The sequence below is a fragment of the Lissotriton vulgaris genome, chromosome 6 (assembly GCF_964263255.1).
Source record: "Lissotriton vulgaris chromosome 6, aLisVul1.2, whole genome shotgun sequence".
In the NCBI taxonomy this organism is placed as follows: domain Eukaryota; kingdom Metazoa; phylum Chordata; class Amphibia; order Caudata; family Salamandridae; genus Lissotriton; species Lissotriton vulgaris.
The window spans coordinates 1,761,949,520-1,761,971,291 of record NC_141694.1 but is presented as its reverse complement, the minus strand read 5'-3'; the positions used below and the strand labels follow the sequence as shown (position 1 = coordinate 1,761,971,291).

At 44.0% G+C, this 21,772-nt stretch overlaps 1 protein-coding gene across 2 annotated transcripts in view; it reads right to left on the bottom strand.

Annotated features, from left to right (window-relative positions):
* INTS9 (integrator complex subunit 9) overlaps positions 1-21,772 on the bottom strand; it is a 508,494-nt gene that overhangs the window by 176,430 nt on the left and 310,292 nt on the right. For both annotated transcript variants that reach the window (XM_086928012.1, XM_086928014.1), the window contains exon 8: positions 10,806-10,940. In XM_086928012.1, the coding sequence (XP_086784138.1) occupies positions 10,806-10,940 (135 nt within the window). The remainder of the gene's footprint in view (positions 1-10,805; positions 10,941-21,772) is intronic.

Sequence of the window (21,772 nt, the reverse complement as noted above, 5' to 3'; positions counted from 1 at the left end):
GGCCACCAGTTTTTGAAAACGATGAAAACAAAGTTAATCCGATTAGCTTGGGGGCAAATCAACCAAGGCTTTGTTGGGACATACCAGTATAGCCCTTCTCGAAGGGAGGGTTTGAATCTCCGGAGTTGGAATTATATTATTTATGTGCTCAAGGGCACTTTCCGGAATATTTGTTTCACCCCCTCCCTACATGCCCCATTTGGCGGTAGAACAAATAGCAATTTCTACCTCCATGCTTCTTCTTGTAAAAACTGTTATTTAACAATCTGACCCCTAAGTATATGTTTAGGTTTTTGCTTATGCTCACAGTTATATTGATTGCACTGCAATCAATAACTGTTTACTAGAGCTTGCAGCCTCAATCTTTCAATACACTATAAATTAAACCGTTCCCTTGATCACATCTCACAGTAAGCAGTGTACCTTGCTGGCAAAGGGCATCATCAACCTGTGTTCCCTCGCAGACTAGCCACTTCACCAAAGAAATTTATAATCCCAAATTGCAGGGCAACCAATTGTATGTGCAAAGTAAATAAGAATAACACTGTGTAAAATATGTGGATCTCTAGGTTTGTGAGGGATGCACAACACTGCTGAACACAGTCTGCACACTGAAGAGAGGAAGAGACATGCACTGGATCAGTACGTTACATACATCTAATATCAGATCTAAACACTAATGTCTATATGTTCTGATCGTCATGTAGCTCCAAGACATGTAACCTTCTTACCTACATAATAACACTGTGTAAAATATGTGGATCTCTAGGTTTGTGAGGGATGCACAACACTGCTGAACACAGTCTGCACACTGAAGAGAGGAAGAGACATGCACTGGATCAGTACGTTACATACATCTAATCTCAGATCTAAACACCAATGTCTATATGTTCTGACCATCATGTAGCTCCAAGACATGTAACCTTCTTACCTACAAAATAACACTGTGTAAAATATGTGGATCTCTAGGTTTGTGAGGGATGCACAACACTGCTGAACATAGTCTGCACACTGAAGAGAGGGAGACACATGCACTGGATCAGTACGTTATAACATCTAATCTCAGATCTAAACACCAATGTCTATATGTTCTGACCATCATGTAGCTCCAAGACATGTAACCTTCTTACCTACATAATAACACTGTGTAAAATATGTGGATCTCTAGGTTTGTGAGGGATGCACAACACTGCTGAACACAGTCTGCACACTGAAGAGAGGAAGAGACATGCACTGGATCAGTACGTTACATACATCTAATCTCAGATCTAAACACCAATGTCTATATGTTCTGACCGTCATGTAGCTCCAAGACATGTAACCTTCTTACCTACATAATAACACTGTGTAAAATATGTGGATCTCTAGGTTTGTGAGGGATGCACAACACTGCTGATCACAGTCTGCACACTGAAGAGAGGAAGAGACATGTACTGGATCAGTACGTTACATACATCTAATCTCAGATCTAAACACCAATGTCTATATGTTCTGACCATCATGTAGCTCCAAGACATGTAACCTTCTTACCTACATAATAACACTGTGTAAAATATGTGGATCTCTAGGTTTGTGAGGGATGCACAACACTGCTGAACACAGTCTGCACACTGAAGAGAGGAAGAGACATGCACTGGATCAGTACATTACATACATCTAATCTCAGATCTAAACACCAATGTCTATATGTTCTGACCGTTATGTAGCTCCAAGACATGTAACCTTCTTACCTACATAATAACACTGTGTAAAATATGTGGATCTCTAGGTTTGTGAGGGATGCACAACACTGCTGAACACAGTCTGCACACTGAAGAGAGGACGAGACATGCACTGGATCAGTACGTTACATACATCTAATCTCAGATCTAAACACCAATGTCTATATGTTCTGACCATCATGTAGCTCCAAGACATGTAACCTTCTTACCTACATAATAACACTGTGTAAAATATGTGGATCTCTAGGTTTGTGAGGGATGCACAACACTGCTGAACACAGTCTGCACACTGAAGAGAGGACGAGACATGCACTGGATCAGTACGTTACATACATCTAATCTCAGATCTAAACACCAATGTCTATATGTTCTGACCGTCATGTAGCTCCAAGACATGTAACCTTCTTACCTACATAATAACACTGTGTAAAATATGTGGATCTCTAGGTTTGTGAGGGATGCACAACACTGCTGAACACAGTCTGCACACTGAAGAGAGGAAGAGACATGCACTGGATCAGTACGTTACATACATCTAATCTCAGATCTAAACACCAATGTCTATATGTTCTGACCGTCATGTAGCTCCAAGACATGTAACCTTCTTACCTACATAATAACACTGTGTAAAATATGTGGATCTCTAGGTTTGTGAGGGATGCACAACACTGCTGAACACAGTCTGCACACTGAAGAGAGGAAGAGACATGCACTGGATCAGTAAGTTACATACATCTAATCTCAGATCTAAACACCAATGTCTATATGTTCTGACCGTCATGTAGGTCCAAGACATGTAACCTCTTACCTACATAATAACACTGTGTAAAATATGTGGATCTCTAGGTTTGTGAGGGATGCACAACACTGCTGAACACAGTCTGCACACTGAAGAGAGGAAGAGACATACACTGGATCAGTACGTTACATACATCTAATCTCAGATCTAAACACCAATGTCTATATGTTCTGACCGTCATGTAGCTCCAAGACATGTAACCTTCTTACCTACATAATAACACTGTGTAAAATATGTGGATCTCTAGGTTTGTGAGGGATGCACAACACTGCTGAACACAGTCTGCACACTGAAGAGAGGAAGAGACATGCACTGGATCAGTACGTTACATACATCTAATCTCAGATCTAAACACCAATGTCTATATGTTCTGACCATCATGTAGCTCCAAGACATGTAACCTTCTTACCTACATAATAACACTGTGTAAAATATGTGGATCTCTAGGTTTGTGAGGGATGAACAACACTGCTGAACACAGTCTGCACACTGAAGAGAGGAAGAGACATGCACTGGATCAGTACGTTACATACATCTAATCACCAATGTCTATATGTTCTGACCGTCATGTAGCTCCAAGACATGTAACCTTCTTACCTACATAATAACACTGTGTAAAATATGTGGATCTCTAGGTTTGTGAGAGATGCACAACACTGCTGAACACAGTCTGCACACTGAAGAGAGGAAGAGACATGCACTGGATCAGTACGTTACATACATCTAATCTCAGATCTAAACACCAATGTCTATATGTTCTGACCGTCATGTAGCTCCAAGACATGTAACCTTCTTACCTACATAATAACACTGTGTAAAATATGTGGATCTCTAGGTTTGTGAGAGATGCACAACACTGCTGAACACAGTCTGCACACTGAAGAGAGGAAGAGACATGCACTGGATCAGTACGTTACATACATCTAATCACCAATGTCTATATGTTCTGACCGTCATGTAGCTCCAAGACATGTAACCTTCTTACCTACATAATAACACTGTGTAAAATATGTGGATCTCTAGGTATGTGAGGGATGCAAAACACTGCTGAACACAGTCTGCACACTGAAGAGAGGAAGAGACATGCACTGGATCAGTATGTTACATACATCTAATCTCAGATCTAAACACCAATGTCTATATGTTCTGACCGTCATGTAGCTCCAAGACATGTAACCTTCTTACCTACATAATAACACTGTGTAAAATATGTGGATCTCTAGGTTTGTGAGGGATGCACAACACTGCTGAACACAGTCTGCACACTGAAGAGAGGAAGAGACATGCACTGGATCAGTACGTTACATACATTTAATCTCAGATCTAAACACCAATGTCTATATGTTCTGACCGTCATGTAGCTCCAAGACATGTAACCTTCTTACCTACATAATAACACTGTGTAAAATATGTGGATCTCTAGGTTTGTGAGGGATGCACAACACTGCCGAACACAGTCTGCACACTGAAGGGAGGAAGAGACATGCACTGGATCAGTACGTTACATACATCTAATCTCAGATCTAAACACCAATGTCTATATGTTCTGACCGTCATGTAGCTCCAAGACATGTAACCTTCTTACCTACATAATAACACTGTGTAAAATATGTGGATCTCTAGGTTTGTGAGGGATGCACAACACTGCCGAACACAGTCTGCACACTGAAGAGAGGAAGAGACATGCACTGGATCAGTACGTTACATACATCTAATCTCAGATCTAAACACCAATGTCTATATGTTCTGACCGTCATGTAGCTCCAAGACATGTAACCTTCTTACCTACATAATAACACTGTGTAAAATATGTGGATCTCTAGGTTTGTGAGGGATGCACAACACTGCTGAACACAGTCTGCACACTGAAGAGAGGACGAGACATGCACTGGATCAGTACGTTACATACATCTAATCTCAGATCTAAACACCAATGTCTATATGTTCTGACCATCATGTAGCTCCAAGACATGTAACCTTCTTACCTACATAATAACACTGTGTAAAATATGTGGATCTCTAGGTTTGTGAGGGATGCACAACACTGCTGAACACAGTCTGCACACTGAAGAGAGGAAGAGACATGCACTGGATCAGTACGTTACATACATCTAATCTCAGATCTAAACACCAATGTCTATATGTTCTGACCATCATGTAGCTCCAAGACATGTAACCTTCTTACCTACATAATAACACTGTGTAAAATATGTGGATCTCTAGGTTTGTGAGGGATGAACAACACTGCTGAACACAGTCTGCACACTGAAGAGAGGAAGAGACATGCACTGGATCAGTACGTTACATACATCTAATCACCAATGTCTATATGTTCTGACCGTCATGTAGCTCCAAGACATGTAACCTTCTTACCTACATAATAACACTGTGTAAAATATGTGGATCTCTAGGTTTGTGAGAGATGCACAACACTGCTGAACACAGTCTGCACACTGAAGAGAGGAAGAGACATGCACTGGATCAGTACGTTACATACATCTAATCTCAGATCTAAACACCAATGTCTATATGTTCTGACCGTCATGTAGCTCCAAGACATGTAACCTTCTTACCTACATAATAACACTGTGTAAAATATGTGGATCTCTAGGTATGTGAGGGATGCAAAACACTGCTGAACATAGTCTGCACACTGAAGAGAGGAAGAGACATGCACTGGATCAGTACGTTACATACATCTAATCTCAGATCTAAACACCAATGTCTATATGTTCTGACCGTCATGTAGCTCCAAGACATGTAACCTTCTTACCTACATAATAACACTGTGTAAAATATGTGGATCTCTAGGTTTGTGAGGGATGCACAACACTGCTGAACACAGTCTGCACACTGAAGAGAGGAAGAGACATGCACTGGATCAGTACGTTACATACATCTAATCTCAGATCTAAACACCAATGTCTATATGTTCTGACCGTCATGTAGCTCCAAGACATGTAACCTTCTTACCTACATAATAACACTGTGTAAAATATGTGGATCTCTAGGTTTGTGAGGGATGCACAACACTGCCGAACACAGTCTGCACACTGAAGGGAGGAAGAGACATGCACTGGATCAGTACGTTACATACATCTAATCTCAGATCTAAACACCAATGTCTATATGTTCTGACCGTCATGTAGCTCCAAGACATGTAACCTTCTTACCTACATAATAACACTGTGTAAAATATGTGGATCTCTAGGTTTGTGAGGGATGCACAACACTGCCGAACACAGTCTGCACACTGAAGAGAGGAAGAGACATGCACTGGATCAGTACGTTACATACATCTAATCTCAGATCTAAACACCAATGTCTATATGTTCTGACCGTCATGTAGCTCCAAGACATGTAACCTTCTTACCTACATAATAACACTGTGTAAAATATGTGGATCTCTAGGTTTGTGAGGGATGCACAACACTGCTCAACACAGTCTGCACACTGAAGAGAGGACGAGACATGCACTGGATCAGTACGTTACATACATCTAATCTCAGATCTAAACACCAATGTCTATATGTTCTGACCATCATGTAGCTCCAAGACATGTAGCCTTCTTACCTTCTGAATGAGGATATTTTTAATCATAAACCTTGTTTCTCTTAAGCCAAGCAGTAGGTTATTCTGTGAAGCAACTTGCTTTGAGACTGCTTTGCAGGGATCGTATGCAATGAATAACATTACCTTATAAAAACTAAAATATAAGTACTACTTTTAGATTTAATGCTGTGCCATATCTGATGCAAAAGGGAAAATGTTACAGAAGACAGTACCTAATTGTGCTCAAAGTAGGCAGTTTTTTTTGACTCTGCATGAGTCCCTCTCTTGAGGCTCTTTCTTATTGCCTGAGAGTGAAAAATTGGACTAGTTCCTACTGATCTGAAAGAGGGATGGAAAATGTGGCCATCTGCCCAGCAATCATAGAGATTGGTGAGAGGCCAGGCCTCCCTGTGTCCTGTTTGAGCACACCTGAGCTATGGAGGCAGAGAAATCGATGGTTGTCGCTTCTTCAAGGGAAGAGATGCTCCAGGAGGCAGCGTTAAACCTGTGGAGCTCAGGCAAAGAAACACAGTATCAATATTGATATTGTAACGAGTGTCTTACTTTTGGTGAAATCCCAAAATGTGGCAAAGGAGGTATTTGAGAAGGAAGCAATCTAAGTACCAGCCTGGCAGGATAGATTCAGCATCACAGTAGTCTCCCAGGGTCCAAAAGAATAAGAGCAAGCAGTTCCAAGAGCAGGGCACAAAGAACTCAGGGACTTCGCATGCAACTCATTCTAAGGCATTTCATGCTCAGTAATAAAATGAGGACGGATCTCTCAGAGTGTTGTCTTGCAACCGGTGTCATCCAAAGCAGACTTGATGAGAAGTGCATCGCCATAGGAGAACAACAGTGTGTGTACCAGTGTGGTTGATCAGCCTGCTTGTTTTGAGGTCAGCTGGCATTTTGTTGATCTCAGTGGCTTCTGGAGCCAGGCAACTATTAACGCTGTTCAAAAGGTTTGGTGGCAGATAATGGTGTTGGAGGACTCATGCAGAATGAGTGAGTTATCGGTTTGGTGTCAAAATGAGAACAGAGCGAATATTTGAGAATCACTGGCATAAATGTGAGCTGCAAGATTTTTCCTGAGGTTCGGAAGGACTTTTGGTTAAACAGGTATGGGCATTTTTGGGGCTAGTTTTACAGTGTTTAAATACAAAAATTATGAACTATCTTCCCTTCTCACTTGTTCCTGTTCCACTCTGGCCCAGATTTGCATTAAAGAGATGTCAAAATATTAAATGGTACTAGGTTGTTTTTAACATAAGTTGGCAGTTTGTACCTTTGGATACCTTTTTATTATAATTGTATTGACATGTTAAGTGAACACTTGGAATATGTCTGCGTTTTATGCTGTACAAAGATTTAAAGATTAAAGAACTGGAGTAATGACACAAGACCTGTGAATCCAGAGGCTGGCCACTTTAAACAGACAGTTATTTGATGGTGTGTGTTCCCTGATGGTGGCCTTTGTTGTGGAGGTTAACCTAGAGCATTTTGCAGAATTATCATAGATGGGGTCACAGCACCAAATACATTCATCCCAGACATACTGGTGACAATGTTGTCGTTCTTCGAAAGCAAGAGACTCCCTCAGAACAAACAGTACTCTTTTCTGACATCCAGTCCTTCCTTTTCCTCTTAAAGTCCCTCAAAGTCAAAGGATCCTCCACCAATCACCAAGTGTATTTCCAATATTAGTCAGACATGATTAAAAATCCTGCCATCGTTCAAGAAATCCTCATTCTCAGAGCCATCTACAACAAGGATGCCATCAACCTTGCCATTCCAGGACTTGGCCGAAGCAGAACTAACCATGTCAATTTATTTGCTTTCCACAGGCATCGTTCTGCATGAACCCCAAGCATGTCATCTTAACACGTCATCATGGCTAGCCTGAGATATTGTTCGATTACAGAACTTGGCTTTGCTAATGGTAGAAAATGCAAAGCTGTTGACCCAGACTAGAAATTAATCACCAGTTGAATTTGCCTACATCACTGAAAAAACAATATCCTGAACACAAAGCGAGAGCTACTTACCAATCAGGACAATGAGAAATTGTGAGTGCTGATATAACCAGACCATTCAGTAGATCACAAAATTCTATTCAACAATGAAAAATGTATGAGAGTGGGAGGCACTGCGTCCTCAGGGTTCACATCTTTACAACTAACCATAGATGCCAAGTCAAGCTGGGTCGCATGTTTTCTTCAACAGCAAAATCTATTGTGGTGGGCCCGACAGTTCTGCATGCTTGCCTTGTTTCTCTAACTCAACCTTGGAGCATATAGTGGATGCTCATGCCACTGGCTGATACATGTATGTTGGAGAGGGACAGAACGACATGCTATAAAAATGAGGACCGATTTGGGAGTGTTATCAGGTACAGTCTGAAGCAAAGCCAACATTGAATGCAACATATTAGCTTTGCCCTGAATTAATTGTTACATCCCACTACATTACTTCAGAAGGTTTCCCTGGTGAGCTGAGGAGGTCATCCGGGAAGCGGTGGAGATGAAAGGGCTCTGGTCTCCTGCAGAAGGCCCGTTCCACATCAATCTCCTAGAGTAGAGGACCATTAATTTGGCTTTGAAAGCTTTCCTTCCACTCATCAAGAGGAGGCTGGCGTAGGCTCTCACAGGCAACTCCATCATGTGGTATTGCAACTACCAGGGAGGAGAGGAGTCCTGAACCCTGAAAGTGGCCAGAACTTCAGGGTATTTTCCTGATCACGAATAACTTGACAGCATCCCTGAATGCGGGAATAGACAAAATAAGTAGGCCATGCTTGGCGGATCATCAGTGGCGTCAACGTTCTGAAGTGGTACGGGGTGTAATTTAAGTGTGGGGAGTACCCTTTTGTCACTGTCGAGCACATGCAGTGTCAAAGCTTTAGCATGTTGGAGTTTCAACAAGAACACTTGTTAAGAGATGCATTCTGACTGGAGTGGAACCCAGGACTCTTGCATGCCTTCCCACCCGCCCCTCTTGTCGAGTTCTGAAAGAGATCAGGAAAACCGGACCAAGGTCCTCTTAGAGCCCCAGTTTGGGCCAGGAGAGTGTGGTACCAGTACCTTCTGGGCATGAGCATCTGTCCTCTAACCAGACTACCACTCCGCGAGGACCAACTGTCTCAGTTAAAAAGGCAGGGTCATCTACCCGGATGTGCCCCATCTGCACTCACCTGCGTGGAGGCAGAGTGGCGGCACCACCTGCATTTGATATGTTTGCCGAAGTGATGGATGTATTCCTGGATGCCAGACAAACCCTATTTATGCTGCGCACTGGGACAGATATGGTGCCTGGTGTGGTGTTCGCAAGACTGACCCTTTACAAGCAAAGCGTTTGGAATTTCTTTTGTTTATTTTATCTTTGACTAGCAAAGTCTTGTTGTGGACACTATTAGAGGTTAATTGTCAGCCCTTTTGGCCTTACTCCATTTGCTGAACCAACTGTCCTTGTTTAAATCACCTGTTGCAATGAGATTTATTAAAGGTTTGACATACAAATTCTTACTTACATGATCAAAGGCAAATAACTTGTTCTTCTGATTCCTCACCACCCTCCCATGGCACCGTTCTGTGAAGTGGCCTCTTTTTAACATCTACAAAGGTCCCAAGTTAGTATTCAGCACACTAGTAACAGCTATTGTTCAAGCTACATGTCTGAGGGCGCGGTAAGAGACAAGAAAATTACGTCACCACGAAGAAGTGCTGTTTATCTGTGGCTCTATCATGTCACTTTCTGAGTGATGTGGAGTCACCACAGAGCTGCATGGCGCCACCTAACAGCACATGGAAACATTACTATAGGAAAAAAGTTTTCTGGGTCCAGTCCGGTGCCTGGGGAGTATTCTAAGGTGAGAAATCTGCGGTTACATATAGTAGCCTCCAGAAAGAGCATTACTTGCTCATCTTAGATATTACATGATTGGTAACTAACAAAGCCTTTCATCTCTATTCACATTTTTGCAGCAGGGGGAAAGCCCTTGCTGTGTTTTGTTACTTGCTGTGATGCCAATGTGTTCAAAGTTCATATCAATACACTTCCTGAGATACAACTAGAGGTCAAATGGCACGTGATGTTAGTTCTGCTACCTTTGAGATTTAGGTAAAGTGGTGTGCAAGGTTAAACTTGCCTTCTAGAGTTTTCTTTATTTCTGTTCAAAAACAATGCTACTTTTATTTTGAGCTCCCCTCCCTCATCCTAAAACTGACATAGAAAAAGGCTGAAATTTCCACAACAAACTGGTATGAAGGGTGCAAATGAAAGAGCATAAACCATCACCGGCTACTAGGATGAGGGTTAAAATACTTGATGCTCAGCATTAGAGAAGTACATCAGTCCCCACCATGTGTTATAAGTAAGACAAACTGGAGAACCAGATTGAACAGAAAATATTCAATGTAAAAGTGTACATCAGTCGGCACATCTGTGAAACGAACATGTAGCAGATGTGAAATGGCTAATTGGCAATTGAAAAAGGAAGTCTCAACATAACAAAATATTTGAACACTGATAGGTGTTAAAAGGTATGCACTTCTAGCAGCGCAGACAAAAGACAGATACAAGGAAGAAATCCTAGCGTAAAATTAGAAGCCGGTGATGAGACCCAGTAGCCTGTTAACTAAACATTTATTCAGCGATCCCATGGATAATGCCTTTGACTCTTGCTAGAGGAGGAGGAGGACAAGCACATCCACCTCCTAGAAGCTCCGGCACATTACCTGCGGGTGAGTCGTTAGCAGTGAAGACCCAGACACATACGACACTTTTTCATGATGCGACTGTATGATCCAGTTGGAGCTTCCAAGCGCGTAGCCGGAGCTGAGCGGTGTGATCTGCACAGCGCCAAACAGTTCCTGTCAAAACAACAGCAGGCAGGCACGTCAGACTACGCAATGAGGAAAACAAGACAATGCTGTTACTTCCTTTAAGCAAATGTCAGCTTTCTTTAAATAGTTTATATCGTTATATCCAGTACTTTAATTATGTCTGCTGAAACCCTCAGCCTCCTTAACATCTTGTCTAGTGTGAAGTCTATTCAGAGCTCACAACAATCCAGGAGTCTGGAACTTGCAGCCACTTTCAGAACTTGTTTATTTCAAAGCATTTCTTCCACATATTGCACCTACCATTTATAGACTGCATAGTAATATCTCCAGCTGGGCTTGCATCTTTAGTCAGCAATCACCTAATTCAACTGAAAGTAGCTGATAACAATAACATGGAGTATGCAATTCCTTCCCTATGAAGTTTCAAACACATAAAGCAATTATGATATATATACACACACATACACACGCACACATACGTGCACACACCCGCGCGCACACACACCCGCCCACTCATCCCCTCCCTCCCTACTGGCAGTCACCAGTAGGTAGTTATTGTTAGGACCTAGTTTACATAGGAAAATTATTTTTTCTTTTGCCAATATCTTTGGAGTAGTAAGACGAATCTTCCCAAAATTTTCCAAAATAATAAGCCACGCACTTCAGCTGCTGTGTTGAAAGTTTTGGGGTGATTCGGCAAGCAGAGGCCGAGAAAAAGGGGGGTCCCAAAATGCTTTTTCTCCATTTTAATTTCTATAGGAAACTTTAGACACGGCTATAGCCAGAAATGCTAAACAGAATTATACCAAATTTGACAAAAAGGTAGATCTTGGTCCAGAAAGCACTCTTTTTGGTAAATGGTTTAATTCCGTTCAGTAGTTCCTGAGAAATGTAAAGATTTCTCAGATATAAAACTGTGGCTGCGGCGAATCCGCGAACCCTCCCGATCTCGTGCCAGAGATCTGATTTGCTGCAAATACTTCAAACAAGGAAGTGTTGGCAGCCTTCTTTGGGACTCAGTTGGACCGAGTCACAAGAAAAAAGGTGAAAAAACAAGAAAAAAAGGCAGGGTAGAAACACCCTTACCCCTTAGGCCTGTTCTGGGGGTCCCACAGGGACCCCTGGGTCCCAAAAAGGTATTTAAAAAAAACATTTCGGTGGCATTCCTGGTGGATCCGCGAACACCACTGAAATTGTTTTAGAAAATAAAGCGTGGTGTCCCGGTCTTCAGTTAATTAAGGCCCCTGGTCGGCCAGGTTGTGATCGCAATTGACTTAATAATGCGGGGGCTGTGCTGGCCCCCGCAGCCCTGGGGACTGCCACCTCCCCGGGAACATATTTATGAAGGAATGCGAGGGGGGCCTCCAGCCCCCCCATGCAGCACCGGAGACCGCTACCTAACCTGGGCTAATACATGAATATGCAAGGGGGCCAAACGCACCCACCTCCCTGGGGCTAGATATGTACATGTGGGGGGGGGTCCACACCCCCGCAGCCCTATTGACCTCCACCTTCCTGGGGCTGATGTCTTGTAATGCGGGGACCACGCTGCCTCCCCACAGCCCAAGGGAACTCCAACTCCCCAGGGCACAAAATAAATAAAGACGGGTGTCTGTTGGGGACCCCAGGAGACCACCACCTCCCTAGGGCTACAAAGCAGATGAGAGGGGGTCGAGCAGGTACCCTCCTTCGTGGCCCTGGGGACCGCAACCCCCCAGGGGCGGCTCCAGCAATGTTCCCGGATGCCCACCCCCGGACATTGCTGTTTGTTATGGCTTGGGGGGAGCAGTGGCAAACATTGCTTCGCTTCATGAAAGCGAGAGCATGAAAAATACTCTTGCTTCCATGAAATGGAGCAGAAATGCTTGTGGGCAGAGGGAGCTGCATATTTACGCGGCCCCCCTCCTATATTTTAAAAATAATAAATACAGGACAGGTCCCGGGGGAAGGGGTCCCGGGTCCAAAACTAGCTCAGGGAAGGGAGACCACACGTTCCCCTTTCCTTTATTTAAATTATTTTTTTTTTTAACGCAAAATGCCTTGCCCCGGGATGGGGACCCTGGGCCGAAATAGGGCAGGGAAGGACAGCCAAGCACCCCCTCCCTATTTAAAAAGAGGGCCCCCCCAAAAAATGGGTCAGGCCACAGGGCCCTAAAGGGTAAAGGGAAAGAGGGGCCATACAGCCTCCCTTCTGAAAACAAAATTTAAAAAAGCCAAAGCCGGCAACTCGCCAGAAGCCCCACCCCCTTTGGTCCAGTAGTCTGCAAGCGTGCCTCCTGGCACGCTCTTGGGTGGAGGATGAAGTTCCCTTTGCTGGTGAGGGGACTTAGAGGCCAAGTAGCCCACTGGTTACCTCCAGTAAGCCCCACACAGTGGGTTTGCTGAGAGGCGATTAAAGACCACGTCCCTTTTTACACAACTCTGCAAAAATGCGGTTCTCAGCGCACTGCTGGTGGGGTGATGCCGTCCCCTTGCCTCCTGAGGGCCTCAGGACTAAACTGGACTTCATCCCCAAAGCAGCAGTGCACCAGGAGGTGCGTTTGCAGAGTGGTGGTATAAGGGCCTCTGACCACCTCTCAGCAATCCAGCTGTGTGGTACTTACTGGGTGATATCCCCCCACCCCCCAAGGACATCTTTGGGGCCAACTACCCCTCTTGTTACCTCCAATAAGTCCTACACAGTGGGACTGCTAAGAGGTCTTCGGAAGCCGTGCCCCCATATTTCCCCCACTCTGCAAACGCGCCTCCTGGTGTATAATAGCTGGGGGATGAAGTCCACTTTAGTTCTGAGAGACCTTGGGGGCCAAGTTCTACACAGCGGAATTCCAGAGAGCTGGTTGGAGGCCCAGGCCCCTTTCTCCATCACTCTGTAAATGTGACTGCTACTTAAAAAATCTTAGACATTCCCTTAAAAAAACACAAAGGTTACAGGGACATTCTAGTTAGCAAATAGATTTTTTTTAACTTAGAAATTCACTGAAAAAAACAAAGGTTTCAGAGACATTATAGTCAGGGTCAGATATTACTCATACAAAACCAGAGAAATGCAGCTGTTAAAGTTAGCTGAGTTAACTATAACTCGTGCCCCCGTAATGCACTGCTTATGACCTCACTTATTACCTCACTCATGACATGGTCAGTGACATCACTGATGACATCTCAAATGACATCACTCATGACATCAATGATGACACCATCAACAGCATCTCTGATGCTCATAATCTCGTAGACTGGCAGAACTGAGGAAGAAGACCGCATATTCCGGCATCACATGATCGCAGTAAGGAGCATATGATAGGTACTCTGACTTTAAAAGAAAGGGGGAAGCAAGTAAGACTGGCATTCCGTTTCCATTACTGTGCCCGGTCTAGGATGTAGAGTTCTATCTGCACAACCGACTGGGTCTCTTTTAAATAGTTAGCGTTAATCGAAGATAGGACTCCCTGTTCGTTATTCTGATATCTGGATGACAGTTTAAGTCTGTATAGTCCCATTTGTATTATTAACTGGGGGCTAGATTGAGCTGTGTAAATGGCCTTTGTTTGAGCACCATAACAGCAGTCTTGCTTGACAAGACATTCGGCCATAAGCTTGCGTATCATGATGTTGTTAGCCCTCCTAACTTCAATGCTTTAAAAATGCTAGAGGGTGTTAGCAAACAGATGAAGACAAACCAACGGCCATAGCATGTAACAAGGGCATACAGAGCTACAACTCATTGTGAAATACCGGAGCTAACAAATGTGGGGCTTTTAAATATCGAAAACCGCTTTGAATTGTAAAAAAAATGTTTTTTACTGGATCCCTAATGAGTAAAGGAACCGTTGATTTCAATATCTCTGAATGCGACATAAGACATACAGCGACAGTACTATTTTTAGAATTAAGTGGCTATTCCACTTCACTTCGAGTCCCCTAAATAATACGCCTATGTTTACATATACAGGCAAAACCATAGGGAAGATTTCTGCACAAGATATAACCAGTCTCGACTTGGAAACATATCGTATATACTGCGACTCCTGCCATATGTAACAGAAAGGCGAGGTTCCCCCTTTAAGCAAAATCACTGAGAAGGAATATCATAATAATATAAGATCAGAATTAATTTCTGCCCATGGCCTTTTGTCCACAGCTGTTCGGAGGCCTTCGTCAAGTTTGGATTTCTATTTCTACTTCCAACGTAAAAGATTATGAAATAGTACAACTAAGGAAGTCTCCCCCTCTTTTTTATAAGCAGGTGAAAAATTAAAGAATATGTAGAGGTGTGAATATGTTGAATGCCGGACGTGTGGATGTGTATATGAGATTTAAAGAGAGGTGAACAGAATGTATTAAGATTGTGCCACATTTAAAGGGAAGTTGATCAAGAGCCAAAGTCTTTATAATGGATTAGAGTTGTTTTCATGTTGATATTCTGTCTGGCTGTAAAGACAATTTAAATAGTACCACTGATAACATGAAATAAAGGGGTCGGAAGGGACCAGGAGGAAAATATGGACTGCATTATATACAGTGCTTTTTAGTGAAGGGTGTGGAAAAAGGAATGTTTTATAATACCTTACTACTGACAATGAATATGTTTTTATAGATGTCTTGATAGATAATCTCAAACTACATGAGAATAATGACTGTATTTAATTGTAGGTGTCTGCATGAAAATGTTTCACAAGATACAGAGTGTTTATACCAGAGTCTTGAAAAAGATGGTTCTATAAGGTTTTCTCTATCGAAACGCGTCGACGCTCGATCTTTATACACAATCCGTCCATGGGGCAGTGGTGCAAAAAAAGCTAATTACAGACTGCTTAACTCCATGCCCTTAATATGACACCACAACGGATGTGTAAACTGTTAAGACTGAGCTGCTTTGTCTAACTCTTGTTTTTTTTCACTCTTTTTATACTTTCATGCATACTGTGATTTATAATTTATTGTTTTGCAATTTTATGAATTGCTGTGATACCAATTGCATTTTAACTTGACAAATTTTGTATTGCGAAGAATAAATATATGTTATATATTTTTTACACACTAAGTGGTATAGTGATTTCCCTATTACATGTGGCTGAATCCTGAAATGTGTGGGTAGTGATGAATGAAAATAGAGTGTATCTGGGTGAATGATTTTTCAAACTAGGCTCTCGGTTTAGAAATTTACCTAAGGGATACTTTCTTCATGCACCCACTCACACCCAGTTCTTTAAATGGGCCAATACTGTCCGGTACGGAGTACCAGCTCTTTTTTTATTTTGAGAAGGACTTCTCAAGAGAAAATGCAATACTTTTAATTGGAGAGTACCGGCAATTCTCAGAAACAAGCAGGTACTCTATACCAGAGTACCTGCACTTCAACTTCTCCATTTCAAGCACTGCTCACACCCCTATAGAATCTTTTATACACCCAACCATTCAGAAACCCATTCACAGAGCCTTACCAGTACTTACACACCCACCAACTGATTCATGGATCTACCCGCTCACCCATAATGCCACTGATGGACCCACTCACTCACTAATACAGCCACTGACATATCCACTCATACACCCATACAGCCACTCACACACAGAGTGAGTCACCCATAGAACTACTCACACACCTAGACACTCACCCATACAGTCAATCACACAGCCACTTACTCACCCAGTTACACCCACTTACTCATGCAAATAGTATCACATACTCACTCACTGACATATAGCCACTCTCACATTCACTCACTCAGGCATACAGTTACTCATATACCTGCCACTCACCTATACTGCCTTTCACATACTCATTTACTCACCCACACTTACACATGCACTCAATCACCAACACAGCCATACAGACACTCGCTCACTCATACAACCTCTCACAAATGCAACAGTACCCCTTACAGCCACTGACTCACCCACTTACTCAACCATACATGTAGTCACACACCTCCTTACAGATACCCAGACAACCATAGAGCTACTCAGACAACCAATCCATCACCCATATAGCCATTCACATACCTACTAACACACTCATATACCCACTTACACTTCAGCTGACAGACACACACTTTGATACAACCAGTCACTCATCCACACATTCACTGAGACACCTAATCACTCACTTATACAGTCAGTCACGCACTCACAGAGTCATCCATGAGTCACCTTGGCATTTCCCCAAATTAGCGTCCTCTCGTGACTATTAATATTCTAATCTGTTGTGTTTTTATGCCAGTTTATGCCGTTTTCAGGGTTGCCGTTATTTGTTTTTAGTACTTTATATATTAACTCATTATTTTTTAGGTTTTTGTTTTTATTCTTTCGGGCACCCTGTTTTTAAAAACAAAAAGTTTTATTGTGATTTTACTGTAATTTTTGTGTATGAAATACACTGTGCTTTTATGGCTGTTTTGCTTACAATCGAATAAAGCTTGATTTGATTTGATTGAGTCATCCATACTGTCACTCATGCACCCAGTGGTTCACCAATACACTTTGGTACATATATTTAACACTCAAACTTCTTAAAAAGACTCACAGTTACTGGATGATGACATCACTGATGCCATTTGAGATGTCATCAGTGATATGAATCAATCACAGCATTTGTATAGCGCGCTACTCACCCGGAGGGTCTCAAGGCGCTTGGGGTAGGGGGGTCCGCTACTGCTCGAACAGCCAGGTCTTGAGTTGCTTCCTGAAGGCGATGTGGTCTTGGGTCAGGCGGAGGTGGGTGGGGAGGGAGTTCCACGTCTTGTCCGCCAGGTAGGAGAAGGATCTTCCTCCCGTTGTGGCTCTTCGGATGCGGGGGACGGCCGCGAGGGAGTAGGTGGTCGATCGGAGCTGGCGGGTCGGAGTGTAGAAGTTCAGGCGGTCATTGAGGTATCTTGGGCCCTGGTTGTGCAGAGGTTTGTGTGCGTGGGCGAGGAGTCGGAACGTGATTCTTTTGCTGACGGGGATCAAGTACAGGTTTCTCAGGTGTGCGGAGATGTGGCTGTGTCGGGGGATGTCCAGGATGAGTCGTGCTGAGGCGTTCTGAATGCGCTGGAGCCTTTTCTGGAATTTTGCAGTGGTTCCGGCGTAGAGGGAGTTGCCGTAGTCCAGTCGGCTGGTGACGAGGGCCTGAGTGACCGTCTTCCTGGTTTCGGTGGGGATCCACCGGAAGATCTTGCGTAGCATGCGTAGGATGTTGAAGCATGACGAGGAGACGGCGTTGACTTGTCTGGTCATGGAGAGGGAGGAGTCCAGGATGAAGCCCAGGTTGCGTGCGTGGTCTGTAGGGTTGGGTGCGCTGCCCAGGGCAGTGGGCCACCAGGAGTCATCCCAGGCGGAGGGTGTAGATCCCAGGATGAGGACTTCCGTCTTATCTGAGTTCAGTTTCACGCGGCTGTTCATCATCCACTCGGCTACGTCTTTCATCCCTTCGTGTAGGTTGGTTCTGGCGGTGGCGGGGTCGTTGGTGAATGAGAGGATCAGCTGGGTGTCGTCGGTGTAGGAGAGGATGTTGAGGTTGTGTTGGCGTGCGATGGCTGCGAGGGGGCTCATGTAGATGTTGAACAGCGTGGGGCTGAGTGATGATCCTTGTGACACGCCGCAGATGACTTCGGTGGCTTCTGATCTGAATGGGGGGAGGCGGACTCTCTGTGTCCTTCCGGTGAGGAAGGAGATAATCCATTCCAGTGCCTTCTGGATTCCGATGTTGTTGAGGCGCTGCAATAGGGTGCGGTGGCAGACCGTGTCGAACGCCGCGGAGAGGTCCAGGAGGATGAGGGCCGCAGTTTCCCCGTTGTCGAGCAGGATTCGGATGTCATCGGTGGCTGTGATGAGAGCGGTCTCGGTACGGTGGTTGGCCCGGAAACCAGACTGCGAGTGGTCGAGGGATCCATTTGTCTCGAGGAAAGCGGCCAGCTGTCTGTTGACGGTCTTCTCGATGACTTTGGCAGGGAACGGGAGGAGCGAGATGGGGCGGTAGTTTTTGAGGTCTGTGGGGTCCGCTGATGGTTTCTTCAGTAGGGCGCTGAGTTCAGCGTGCTTCCAGCTCTCAGGGAAGGTTGCGGTGTTGAAGGAGGCGTTGATGATGTCCCGTAGGTGGGGTACGATGACGGAGTCGGCCTTGTTGAAGATGTGGTGGGGGCAGGGGTCGGTTGGTGATCCGGAGTGGATGGAGTTCATCGTGCGGATGGTGTCTTCGGTGTTGATCGGGGTCCAGGCACGGAGGGTGGTGGTGGAAGATGTTGGTGTGGTCGTAGGATGCGTCGGTTGTGTGCTGAAGCTGTTGTGTATGTCTGGGACCTTTCTGTGGAAGAACGAGGCGAGCGAGTTGCAGAGGTCTTGCGATGGGGTGATGTTGTTGTTTCCGGCGCTGGGATTGGAGAGCTCTTTGATGATGTTGAAGAGTTCCTTGCTGTTGTGGGCGTTGTTGTCCAGTCGTTCCTTGAATGCAATTTTCTTGGTGGCGTGGATCAGTTGGTGGTGTTTTCGAGTGGCGAGCTTGAGGGTGGTCATGTTGTCTGGTGTCGGGTCTCTGCGCCAGGTTTTCTCGAGGGCTCGGCAGTTCTTCTTGGAGTTCTTGAGTTCGTCGGTGAACCAGGGTGCTTTCTTGCTGCCGGGTCTGCTGGGAGGGGTCTTCAGTGGGGCGAGGTCGTCTGCGCAGTTGCTGATATCATCAGTGATGTCACTGACCATGTCATGAGTGATGTAATATGTGAGGTCGTAAGCAGTACATTGCAAAGCGAGTTATAGTTAACTCTAACTATAACAACTGATTTACTCTGGCTTTGTATGAGTAAAATCTGACCCTAACTATAACGTCCTTGTAACCTTTGTTTTTGTCAGTGAACACACACACACACACACACACACATATATATATATATATATACATATATACAGACATATATACATATATACAGACATATATACATATATATGTGACTATCTGTCCCACATCTCACTGCTTTGCGCCAAGCTTAATGGCGGCCACAAAGTTGCTGTCACTTGATTGGAGCACACCTCCCAAGACACCAAAATACTTCCCACGACGATAACACTAACAACCATGCACAAAAAATGTAGTAGTAACATTCAACCACCCAAAAAGCACTGTAATGCCTCGTTAGGGGTAGGAAAAAGATCTGCAAATGCCACAATCAGTGTGTAAAAGAATACGTGCAAGGTCCACAGTTTTGCTCAGTCTATGAGCTGCGCTACGGAGTACCGCCGTGCTGAATACCAAGGCTGGGTAGTTTGGAATCCACCTACTGCCGCTTTAATCCACCATGAGACCCTCCTTGCCCCTTTATCTCACTCTTGCAGCTTTTTTCATCCCAACTTTCTCCCTCTGTCATAGTTTTCAGTCTTTCTCTTCCTCCTTCATTTTTACTTGGGTGATTGTTTTAATCTCTTGCTTTGTGTCAAAATCTGATGAGGAAAAATAAGTGCCTAGCCCCAACGGCAACCACCAACTCAACTTAAGCACTGGATACAATACAATGTCTTTTCGCTAAATTGGTATGTCAATGTTGAGGAAAGTTCCTTAAATTTAGTGGAGATGAAAGTCGACCTGTCTGAAAGGTCCTGTGTACCACAGACAGGATATTCTAATATTAAAGCACAAGAACAGAGCTAACAGAGGCAGGAGGAGCGTGAAACCGATGCCAAGTTCAGTTTGTCCCTTGGCTGCAAAGATGCTCGTTAGAGTGCTCCCCAGCAGATGGCCTCTCAAGACTGCACCTAAATTAATAACTCACTAACTCCCAAAAGTAGGGGAAAAGAAGGACTCTCCAAGCAACTAAAAGAAAGCCCCTCTTTCACAAGAGAATTTGTGGTAGCATTGCCAGACAAGTGCAGAATTCCATACGGTTTTCGCATTTCTGTAAATAAAATAATCAACTGAGAAGAGAACAGTCCACTGACAGAAGCTTTCACTTAGACCTGGGACATGTTACTATCCACACAGGGGGTCGCCATCTTGCACTGTCCACATCTTTTGTGTGCAAAACATAAATCATGGAACGTGCATGTCATCTACAACGCACACATGCTTGAAGAACCACTAACAATCAGCAACCAAAACTGTCTTTAGTTATGCTCTCAAAATAGAGGCCTTCATACTGCAACTTATTGTATGTAAAGTGGTCCAGGCTGTAAGGGCATATGTGACATCCTGCACACACAATGGAGCTCATCAAATAGTCAAAGGTAAGTAGCACCATTCACAAGCGTAGAAGCGAAAGACAAGGTAAATATACATTCTTCATAACAACCTTTGTACATTTTGTATAAGTCCTCAGTCTATACTTCTGAGAAATAAGTACCACTGACGGCGATGAATGCTGAGACGAATACAAAACACTTAACATGAAAGGATGCAGGGTCAAACATGACGCCAGCTCTGCTACCAATCCATATGGTAACGTTTTTCATGGTATGCAAAGACCTTCAAGTGGCAGCAGTACAGTTCTCCAGTAGTCAAAAAGGACCAGTGGAGCAAGCAGATGCGGCTCCCTCCAGACAGTGCTAAAGGGACCTAAAGGGGTTCGGAACAGACTTTTCAAAGCAGACGCCATTCATCGCCTTGAGAAGGATCGTTCTGAAGCTTTCTTTCAATGACAATGCTGTCAACACACTAATGTTTGTAGATGCTGCACGATGAGCAGGACTTGATATCTACCTGATAATGTACATTATTTTCTTTAATAAAGTACAACCTAGCAAAAACATTTAAAAATACAATAGATTCCAACATGGCCGCATAGAAGCCCTGCTCCGCAGCTCGCCCTCGCCTCCCGCACCATGCTGTCCATGATCCTGCATCCCAGCCGCGGCCCCGTGCAGATGAGCGAAGGCGGGGCCCGACCGTGTAACTCCAGCATGAA